This window comes from Sinocyclocheilus grahami, unplaced genomic scaffold (assembly GCF_001515645.1).
Source record: "Sinocyclocheilus grahami isolate Dianchi unplaced genomic scaffold, SAMN03320097.WGS_v1.1 scaffold1337.1, whole genome shotgun sequence".
Lineage (NCBI taxonomy): Eukaryota > Metazoa > Chordata > Actinopteri > Cypriniformes > Cyprinidae > Sinocyclocheilus > Sinocyclocheilus grahami.
Window position 1 is genome coordinate 231,876 of NW_015506516.1, and position 11,231 is coordinate 243,106.

At 36.9% G+C, this 11,231-nt stretch overlaps 1 protein-coding gene across 1 annotated transcript in view; it reads left to right on the forward strand.

Annotated features, from left to right (window-relative positions):
• LOC107569349 (neogenin-like) overlaps positions 1 to 10,593 on the forward strand; it is a gene marked incomplete at its 3' end in the record, with an annotated part of 47,372 nt that extends 36,779 nt beyond the window's left edge. The window contains exons 5-6 of the mRNA XM_016255424.1: positions 5,129 to 5,265; positions 10,442 to 10,593. Coding sequence (XP_016110910.1) covers positions 5,129 to 5,265; positions 10,442 to 10,593 — 289 coding nt within the window. The remainder of the gene's footprint in view (positions 1 to 5,128; positions 5,266 to 10,441) is intronic.
• Between the last annotated feature and the right edge of the window lie 638 nt (positions 10,594 to 11,231).

Consider the following 11,231-nt stretch of genomic DNA (forward strand, 5'->3'; position numbering starts at 1 on the left):
TTAAATCGTCCTCCTCCCATTTTCACCTTAAAATTATGCCTCCCCGACGAGCCGCCACTGCTATAAACTGTGGTTTGCAATAGAACTTCATGAAAATTCTTCAATTTCATTATTTTTATTTATTTATTTTTATTGTTCCTTTGTCGCCTTTTTAAATTTTATGTTACCTTGTTATATACATAAAAAAAATAATAATAATTTTACCCCGTAGAGGTCACCTATAAACTGTTGACTGAAATGGAACTGCGTGAAAATTCTTAAAAATAAATACGTTTAAAAATAATTTAAATAAATAGTAGCATACTGGTTTAGAATGACAGGAGGGGAGAGTAAACAATGACAATGCTTATTGCATGAACTAAGCTTTTAAGGTAGAAAAACACCAAGAATGAAGACCGAAAGCTTAAAACCTAAAAATCTTGTGTGTTTAGAGGCCTTCAATTTCAGCATGCAGAACCAGTGTTGAATAAGTCACATTCCTCCTCCATTGTTTGCTTCTCTGGCCTGTTGTTGAGAGTCTAATCTGGAGATTGTCGGACGGCTCGCAGGAACTGAATAAACAAATCATGGTGTGTTGGTGTTAAAACCTCCTTATCAGCTCAGACGCTCATTCATTACAGGCCGTGCATAAACGCTCATTTATAGCCAATCCCTTGAGTGATTTCTGGCCAGACGGGTCAGATAAACGCTTTCTGATCTGAGGCCAGATTCTCCATGTTTGTATTCCTTTAAAGAGTGTAGGATATGACCAGGAAGCTGACAGGGGTCGACCCAGATAATCACACAGCTGAAATTGTCTTATCTCACCTTTGAATCACATGGATTAGAGCCGGAATGCTGTTTAGTGCTTTACAGAAAGCCAGCGGATCACGGAGGAATTCTTGGGATGAATGCAAATCGCTTGCTTCAGTGACAAGAACACCTTTTGTCCTCAGTGACGTAGATAAAGCAGCCAGAGACTGATGCCAGTGTTGATGACAGATACTCGACCTCTTCTCAACACAAACATCAGTATTTGCACAGGGGAAGATTGTAATATAAGTATATTGTAACACAAACGCATGCTCAGCAGTTCCTTCCCAATGCTGGGTGAATGGGCGTACATTTTCAACAAGCGCTTCCTCTTTGTGCAATACTCTGATTTATGTTTTTTTCTTTTTTTTTTTTAATGGTTATATCATACATTCTCCTTCAAAATCTCGACCTCATGTTTATATTTACGACGTACGACATCCTGGACCTAACATTTATAGCAAATTTATTTCGTTTTTAATGGTGGATCAGCGTTGGCAAACAACAGTAAATTTAAACAGGCCTTTGAATTGAGGGATTCTGGGAAATGGAGGATAATAAATCCTAAAGCGAGGCAGCTAACATAAGAATCCTTGAGAAGTGTGTTGATGTTCAGCCAGATGTTCTCAAAGATAAAGTTTCGTAGAATAACACTTGATTGTGTCTTTTTTTTCTGTAAGCACCAGGATTTAAAGATTTAATTGTAGTTTCAATTAAATCAGATGTTATCAAGTTTGTGGTTTTGTGACTTCAGATATTTGAAAAATATATTTGTAATTTTATTGGGGACACTTATTACCAAATTAAATATTCATGAGAGGAATTTTGTGCAGATTTAAAGGGATAGTTCTTTAAAAAACTTTAAAAGATAGTTTTTTTCCCCAAGCTCTTTTCCATAAAATGAAAAACGATTAGTAGTGACCATTTCAGTGTTATTTTAATACTTATACAGTGGGGAAAAAAAGTATTTAGTCAGCCACCAATTGTGCAAGTTCTCCCACTTAAAAAGATGAGAGAGGCCTGTAATTTTCATCATAGGTATACCTCAACTATGAGAGACAAAATGAGAAAAAAAAATCCAGAAAATCACATTGTAGGATTTTTAAAGAATTTATTTGCAAATTATGGTGGAAAATAAGTATTTGGTCAATAACAAAATTTCATCTCAATACTTTGTTATATACACTTTGTTGGCAATGACAGAGGTCAAACGTTTGCTGTAAGTCTTCACAAGGTTTTCACACACAGTTGCTGGTATTTTGGCCCATTCCTCAAGAGCAGTAATGTTTTGGGGCTGTCGCTGGGCAACACAGATTTTCAACCCCCTCCAAAGATTTTCTATGGGGTTGAGATCTGGAGACGGGCTAGGCCACTCCAGGACCTTGAAATGCTTCTTACGAAGCCACTCCTTCGTTGCCCGGGCGGTGTGTTTGGGATCATTGTCATGCTGAAAGACCCAGCCACGTTTCATCTTCAATGCCCTTGCTGATGGAAGGAGGTTTTCACTCAAAATCTCACGATACATGGCCCCATTCATTCTTTCGTTTACACGGATCAGTCATCCTGGTCCCTTTGCAGAAAAACAGCCCCAAAGCATGATGTTTCCACCCCCATGCTTCACAGTAGGTATGGTGTTCTTTGGATGCAACTCAGCATTCTTTCTCCTCCAAACACGACAAGTTGAGTTTTTACCAAAAAGTTATATTTTGGTTTCATCTGACCATATGACATTCTCCCAATCCTCTTCTGGATCATCCAAATGCTCTCCAGCAAACTTCAGACGGGCCTGGACATGTACTGGCTTAAGCAGGGGGACACATCTGGCACTGCAGGATTTGAGTCCCTGGCAGCGCAGTGTGTTACTGATGTAGCCTTTGTTACTTTGGTCCCAGCTCTCTGCAGGTCATTCACTAGGTCCCCCCGTGTGGTTCTGGGATTTTTGCTCACAGTTCTTGTGATCATTTTGACCCCACAGGGTGAGATCTTGCGTGGAGCCCCAGATCAAGGGAGATTATCAGTGGTCTTGTATGTCTTCCATTTTCTAATAAGTGCTCCCACAGTTGATTTCTTCACACCAAGCTGCTTACCTATTGCAGATTCAGTCTTCCCAGCCTGGTGCAAGTCTACAATTTTGTTTCTGGTGTCCTTTGACAGCTCTTTAGTCTTGGCCATGGTGGAGTTTGGAGTGTGACTGTTTGAGGTTGTGGACAGGTGTCTTTTATACTGATAACAAGTTCAAACAGATGCCATTAATACAGGTAACCAGTGGAGGACAGAGGAGCCTCTTAAAGAAGAAGTTACAGGTCTGTGAGAGCCAGAAATCTTGCTTGTTTGTAGGTGACCAAATACTTATTTTACCGAGGAATTTACCAATAAATTCTTTAAAAATCCTACAATGTGATTTTCTGGATTTTTTTTTCTCATTTTGTCTCTCATAGTTGAGGTATACCTATGATGAAAATTACAGGCCTCTCTCATCTTTTTAAGTGGGAGAACTTGCACAATTGGTGGCTGACTAAATACTTTTTTGCCCCACTGTGTATATATATATATATATATGTGTGTGTGTGTGTGTGTGTGTATAATTTTTTTTATTAGATTTAATTTTTATATTATATTTTTATATTTTTTGTAATTTAAAAAAATATGCTTTTGTAATTTCAGTTCAAGTTAAACTAAATTAAAATATTACATTTTTATATTAAATATTAAAATATATAAATGTTGCCTTGGCAACTAACTGAAATAAGTTTTAAAAATATTTTATTTTAAATTTAAATTTATAAAATTTTTTGTAACAATTTTTTAATGGTTTTAAGTTTTAATTTTCAGCCTTCAGGTTTGAGTGAATAAATAATGTCAAAGTGCAAAAAAAGTGCTCAGTGCATTTTAAAATCTACAAATGAAACTTTTGTGAATAAATAATGTCAGAATAGGCTGAACTACTTTTTTACCCATCATGCTCTGTTACCCTCCTCCAGTCTGTTTTAATGTAGTGCTAAAAGACAATTAACGAGGCTCTTTGTACTTTATAGTCACGTCGTCTTTTTAATTTCTTTTTTAATTATCCGACCTCCTCCTCAGGTCTCTCAAGGGCTCCCCTTAGCGTTCACGGTGGCAGCGTCATCTGACTTTTGTCATCTCATGCATTTAACGAACCTCTCATTGGGTTCGGAGACCTCGTTTTTCAGAGCGGCAGACAAACAGTGACTGGGGATGCTAAAGATAGAGTGACGCTCCTGTGATCAGGTGCTTTTCATGCTAGACTCTGAGAAGAGAAGCGCAAGCTCTGAAACATTCATGTTTATTGGTTCTTATGGTGCTATTAGTGTTTGATAAATGTTCTGTCACCATTTGACAGTTTTCCCCTCAAACACTGAAAGGACTGTTTATACAGCGTGTTTATAACCCGATGATAACCCGGGGTTAAGCACAGTGTGAAAAGCCCTAATGCTGCAAAGCACCAAACTGGATTTTAAACACAAGCAGAATTTGTTTGAATTGTTCATAAAACCATTCATCTGAAAGTGTCAAATGATTATCCATAATTTCTAACAACATAAATCGTTATCAGAGCATTTTGTTATATATATATATATATATATATATATATATATATATATATATATATATATACAGTATATTTCCCCAGGGAGAAGTGCCGCCACAATTAGAGTGTAAGTCTGTGGGAAACACTGAATTTACACCAAAATTCGCTCCGCTTCTAAATGAAGGCTGTTGTCATTGTCACTGTGAGCTGCAGATTGACTCCCGGGTGTGTTGGAAGAAGTGTCTTGATGGGTGAGCGGGTGGATTTTGCTCTGTGTGTGTGGGAAGGCATCGTTCCTGGCTGGTTTATTCTCCGTTCAGTAATTGGTGATTTCTTTTCTTTTCCCTGCAGGAGTGTTTTCCTAATGAAGTGACGTGAGGTTTGGAGGTCTGACTGTGTTCGACTCTTCATCCTTCCTCTTTACTTTCTCTCCTCTGTTGTGCGTGACTAATGATTATTTTTTCTTTCCATTCTCAGCTCATCTTAGATTAACTCGCTGTCTCTTCCTGTCTCCGAATCACTGGGGAGGAACCGGGAACAATAGTTTGTTTTTCTCGAGAAACCTCAAGTCAAACACTCCAGGGAAGTTGCTTTCAGTGCAATCAAGCCATAAAGGGAAATCCGCAGGAAATGAAATCCATACTGAATCTTGTTTTCAATTCCATCTCTGTTGGCATTACCGTGTCATGCTTGAGATGGCTGGCGGTCCTGAAAATGCTACAAAATTTCATTTTAACACATCCTCATCTCATTGTATCTCTTTCTCTGTTTGTGTGTTTTTCCCAGCCGTGAGCGTTTTGCTGTGATTGGCGGGGGAAGCCTGCAGATCGTCAACCTGACCGAAGAGGATGCTGGGATATACGTCTGCCAGGCGAACAGCGGCAACATGACCAGCGAGATCCAGGCAGAGCTCACGGTGCACGGTACATTTCACAAGAACATATTCATATCTTAAATCAAATCGAGTCATCAAACCTGCTGAGAATCATCTGAATTGTGAATGATTCAATTCCGCGCAAACAGACTCGTGGAGCGGCACTAAACATCCCGTATGTAATTATGAGCAGCATTGTTCAGGCTTTCGAAACACACACGTGTCTAGACGGCGTTCTCCTCTGCGGGGGAGGAACTTCAAAGCGTTGTTTTGTTTTTATTTATTTATTTTTTTCTGTATTATTTTCATCTCTTGGCATGGGATTACATTTTTGGAGAGTCAGTGAGAATTCACAGCTCTGTCTAATGTGGAGGTGTGTAAAGGTTTTGAATGGAAATGCTTTCAAAATGCTTTGCTCTCTAGATACGAGTTAATGCATGCACAACTCTAGTGTTAATTTTGTCAGCTATTTTTCATTTAGTCTTAGTCCTGTGTCAAATGTAACTTTTAGTTTTTTTATCATATTTAGTCCACTTGTCCTGTTTTAATTTTAGTCGACTAAATGTCTCAGACTCATTGCCATATATTTGATTAAATGTGGCCACCTGACCAACCATAATTCTGTCAGGACCACTATCGTCAAAATGATAGATACTTAGCATAAAGTTTGTTTTGGCGGTATGGTTCTGTTCTGGGCAAAAAACTCCCTGCCCATCTATGCAGCCTGTCATGAATAAGCAGGGAGAGCAGCAATAATAACCCCCCTAGGGTTAACAGAACAGAACAAGGTAGATATCATTAATGTACTTAATGATATTTAAGTGTAACACTTTATTCAAGATAAAGGAGTCTGATTAGCAAGGAATATCAGAAAGCCAAGTCCTGACTGTGGCGAAAGGAGGAACTGGGGATGGAGGAGGGTAATTTGCTCCGGAGCAAGCTGAAAAGCTGCTGAATAGAGCTTATATAGGAATGCTGTGATAGGTGTGGTATTCCTATAGGTAGATGTGATCAGCTGAGAATCAGCTGATGCAAGCTTGACTCACGTGACCTGCCAGAACTAAAGCTAATGCTTAATCTTTCATTTTTAAATTATTTAATAGCCTGACATGCAATACAGTGGTCATTCATTCAAAAGTGCTGCAGGAAATGCAGAAGACAGTACTGCACAATGGGCCTTACAAAAAAAATCTGTAAAACCATTCTAACTGTAACTGTTGCATTGAATTGAATGTGACGGTTTGCATATAATGGTTTTACATGGTTGTGTTCACCCAGATGTTTAAGTGCCGATTATTGCATTTACATCTGTGCATTTGACAAATGTTTTATCTTACATTGCATTCAGGCTGATGTTATTAGCATTTGATAACTGTTCTCACAATGTTCAGAGAAAAAGTTTCTCAAGGGTCCTCAAGCCATAATATTGCTTTCTCCAGAAGTCGGGAGAGAAATATACACATCAAGCACTGTTTATAAGCGTTTATATGATTTTGATGTTAGAGGACAGCAATGGATGGACTTCTTCACTGGAGGAAGCCTTTTCATGGATAGAAGACTTGTATTTTAGCCGGAAGCAATGGTTTGAAGTTAAAAATGTCTTATTGGATTTATTATGTGGATTACTTGTGGATTATCGTGATGTTTTTATCAGATGTTTGGACTCTCATTCTGACGGCACCCATTCACTGCAGAGGATCTATTGCTGAGCAAGTGATGCAATGCTACGTTTCTCTAAATCTTCCCATGAACTTCCCATGTTTCCTCATAATTGGTGCTTTGCTAAAAACTGCTTTCTAATTCATGCCGTTTTTGATCACATTACACATAATTGAACAATTTTTCCAAAGAAAAACAGCCGACATAATGATTTGCAACGTTCAGTTCATTCCAGCTCACATAAGAAGCTTTTACCACTTTATGAGCATATTTAATTCAAAATCACACAATTTACAGAAATATCCAGTTCATTTCTATGATATATTCTGTAGCCCAACTAGCCCAAGTTGGAAAATGCCCAGAATGGTTGGAGGAATCAATTGCTTATTATATACTCCTTTATAAGCTGTAAAAAATAGAAAACTGATAAAAACTCGCGCACGCTGATTTATAGAAGTTGCGTAAAGCTAGTCATTCAGAATGAAGCGCAGTCTGTGGTCGTGCTGTCTGAAGCCCAGACTACCTTTGATCTGACTCTTGAAATTGAACCATATCATAATTGGATTTTCTAATTAGATAAAAAAAAAATCTTGTGAGACTGACATGGATGCTAGGGGTGATGCAAGAGATTTCAGTGCAATATAACATCAAGAGTAAAGTAAGATAAAGCTGACAGCAGTAGGCCGTGTGTTCATGATCTCTTCGCCCTCCTGATCTGTTATTTTCACTCCCTCCTGCTGCTGATGCTTTTTTCCATTCGCTTTTCTCGCCTTTTCACAGGTACTGCCGCACGTATGGAAGGGTTTGTTACTGAGCTCAGGAAGTTGAATCTCCCGTGGGGAGTCAGGAAATCTGATTTCGCTTCTGATGGGTAAAAATAAAGCGCTTTGGGTAACACAAGCACACCTAGCGAGGAGGGTGTTTAGGTGTGTAAAGTTGCATGTTTTGAAAACCACGTACGCAGGTGCATGTTTGACCGCTTTTATAGTTCCTGTACGTCTTGCATAAACAATATAAAGGAATATTCCAGGTTAGCAATGCGTTAAACTCTATAGGCAGGATTTATGGCATGCTAACAATTAAAAATAAAGTGTTATACGAGTCTTTTCTAGGTGAATAAACTTCCATTTTTCTGTGGTAATCGACAGCACGTCACAGATGCTGTGTGCAGATCGTAACTTGTATTGAGATGAACTCACTCGGTTCATATTTTTAGCTCTCTTTCATGCCTGCTTGTGCTATTTTCATTGGTGTGATTAATATATGATGTACTTTCAATGCCAATTAGTTTTTTCCCTCTTCTTGCATTTGAGTCATTATCTGTGCTTCTCTTGCAAGACTTTGGCTGACTTTGAATGCATAAATAACGCCGTTTTTAGCTCTCTTTCATGCCTGCTTGTGCTATTTTCATTGGTGTGATTAATATATGATGTACTTTCAATGCCAATTAGTTTTTTTCCCTCTTCTTGCATTTGAGTCATTATCTGTGCTTCTCTTGCAAGACTTTGGCTGACTTTGAATGCATAAATAACGCCATGGTGTTTTAAGAGCTTTTCTGGGATATAGAGTTATAGTGACCGTTTCTTCCTGCAGTATGGCTGCTGTGAAACGCCGCATTGGCATTTTAATATCTGCATATGAAGTGACTCATAACTCTTGTGCCGCGGTTATTTTAGAAGGCGGTGTTCACATGCTGGGATTTTCCCCGGATTCCCTCTCAGATTAGCAGGATTGTAGAGAGCCGTGTAAAACGCTGTTAAGATAGGCTTGGGTTACGCTTTAAAAGGTACTCATAAAATGAAAGGATGTGTTCTGACAATCTGTAATCGTATTACTTTCACACCCACTTGCTTCAGTAGTGCACACATTAGTCCTGCATACTTGGTAGTGCATACTTCAGTCTTATATATTTAAGTTGATTACTTTTTATTTTTTATACTTTATTGTGTTCCAGTTAAATCCAATTCTTGTTACATTCTGTCTACATTACATTTGGCACATTTAAAGTTTTTTTTTGTTTTTTATCACCACCTATATTAATAAACTTTTAAAAACTAAAGGAATACGTATGCACATATACATCAATTATAAGTTCTGTTATTGTTATATTTTATATAAATTCAATTATGAGTAGAAAAAGAAGTCTCTTCTGCTCATCAAGGCTGCATTTATTTGATCAAAAATACAGTAAAACCAGTAAAATTGTGAAATATTATTACAATTTAAAATAACTGTTTTCTAGTTGTATGTGTAAATGTAATATATTTCTGTGATCAAAGCTGTATTTTCAGCATCATTACTCCAGTCTTCAGTGTCACATGATCTTCAGAAATCATTTTAATATGCTGATTTGATGCTCAAAAAACATTTCTGATTATTATCAGTGTTGAAAACAATCGTGCTGCTTCATATTTTTGTGGAAACTGAGATTTTTGTAAAAAAAAAAAAAAAAAAGGATTCTTTGAATAGTAAGTTCAAAAGAACAGCATTTATTTGAAATATAAATTATAAATAAAATTTTTTTTTTTATTTATAAGTGTATAAATAAATGTATCATTGTATATTTCAAAATTAATTATAAATGTGAAATTATAATATTATACATGTCTTCTACTGTCACTTTTGATCAGTGTCTTGCATCTTAAAATACTAAGACTATATATACTATGATACTATATATATTTAAATGTAAGAAATTTATTCTTTTATTCAGCATATATTTAAATATATTTTATTCCAATCTCAAAATTAAGAAAATCAGAACAAAAAAAGTGTCTGCATATTTTAGTGTATACTTCAGTTCTATATGTTTCAGTTTAGTGCTTGTGTCAATCCTGCACACTTCAGTCATCTGCAGTTGCTGTTTCACATACTACTAGCTTTTAAAAGCATTAGATGGTATACAGTATGCACTGCGCAGTAAACAAGTATTCCATTGAGAACACAGCCGGTGTGAAACCAGTCCTGCAGGAGTCTGAGGGAGAGAAGCTCGAACTCAAGTTCATCCAATCTACAAAACCAAGTCTGAAAACAGCATAATTGACCAAGGCTGATGCCGGAGAGATACAGCAGAGAATTGAGATCACACCACAGACAGTGACTGCCAGAGATCGTTAGTGTAGCAGAGTTCAAGGAAATGAATCTTCCTCTGTTCCTCTCCTCCAGCTGACAGCAGATGGAGCGCTGTTGATTTTCTTTGTCTATTGTTGACTTTAGAAGGTGAAGCTGGGTGTGAAAAATACAGAATAAGTCATCCTTGACGCACTTTTGTCAGCTGCTGATAAGAAAACTATCTCTGAATCTGAAACTCATGTTATATTTAGCGTCTCTGTATTCTTGTTCTTCATCTGTTCTTCCCTGCTGTACATCCTGCATTACCTGCGCACGTTACAAACATCAGGAGAGGTCACAAACTAGCCTGTTTCCTGACGGATGCGGTTGCCATAGGAACAGCCACGTCTATCACACAAATCCCAGCGAAGGGATGTTGCACTTATGCAACCTTTAATGCACCCTGTGACCACCTCTCCAGTTCATACCTGCATTTATTCATTTTCTTCTTCTAGTTCCTCCTCGGTTCTTAATGAGACCCTCCAACACTTACGCCCAGGAGTCCATGGACATCATCTTTGAGTGTGACGTCACCGGCTCACTGCCGCTCACCGTCAAATGGATGAAGGATGGAGACACGGTCATTCCCAGTGATTATTTCAGGATGGTATGTTAGACCCCCTCCTCACTGCATGATACACATTTATCCATGAAATTATACAGTAAACAGTTTAAAAAATAAAGTTTTACATGAATAGGACTTGATTGCTTTTTTTTTTAAACAAAGCGGTCAGTGAAATAAAGTGCTTAAAATCTGGATGATACTTGATTTATTTTTTATTTATTTATTTTTTTTCAGCTGTGTAATCTTGTTACCAACCATTTTTAATCCTTTATTTTATTTAGGTTTTTGCAGTTATTCAACCCTGTTACCAGCCATTTTAACTGTATTAATACAGTTTTAAATCTAGATTTGTTATTTTTTATGTTATTTATTTGTTTATTTTGTTTTATTTTATATTTTTCAATCCCTTTTTTTGTGCAATTTTTCAGTCCTGTTACTAACACTTTTAACTGTATGAATACAATTTTAAAACCAGATTTTTAGTTATTTTATATTTTATTTTATTTATTTGCAATTTTTCAGTCCTGTTACCAACATTTTTAATGTATAAATACAGTGTTAAGTAATGGTTGTAATTAGTTTTTGTTTTATATTTTAGTTAATTTTTTTGCAATTTTTCAGTCCTGTTACTGACTCTTTTAACTGTATGAATACAATTTTAAAACCTGATTTTTAGTTAT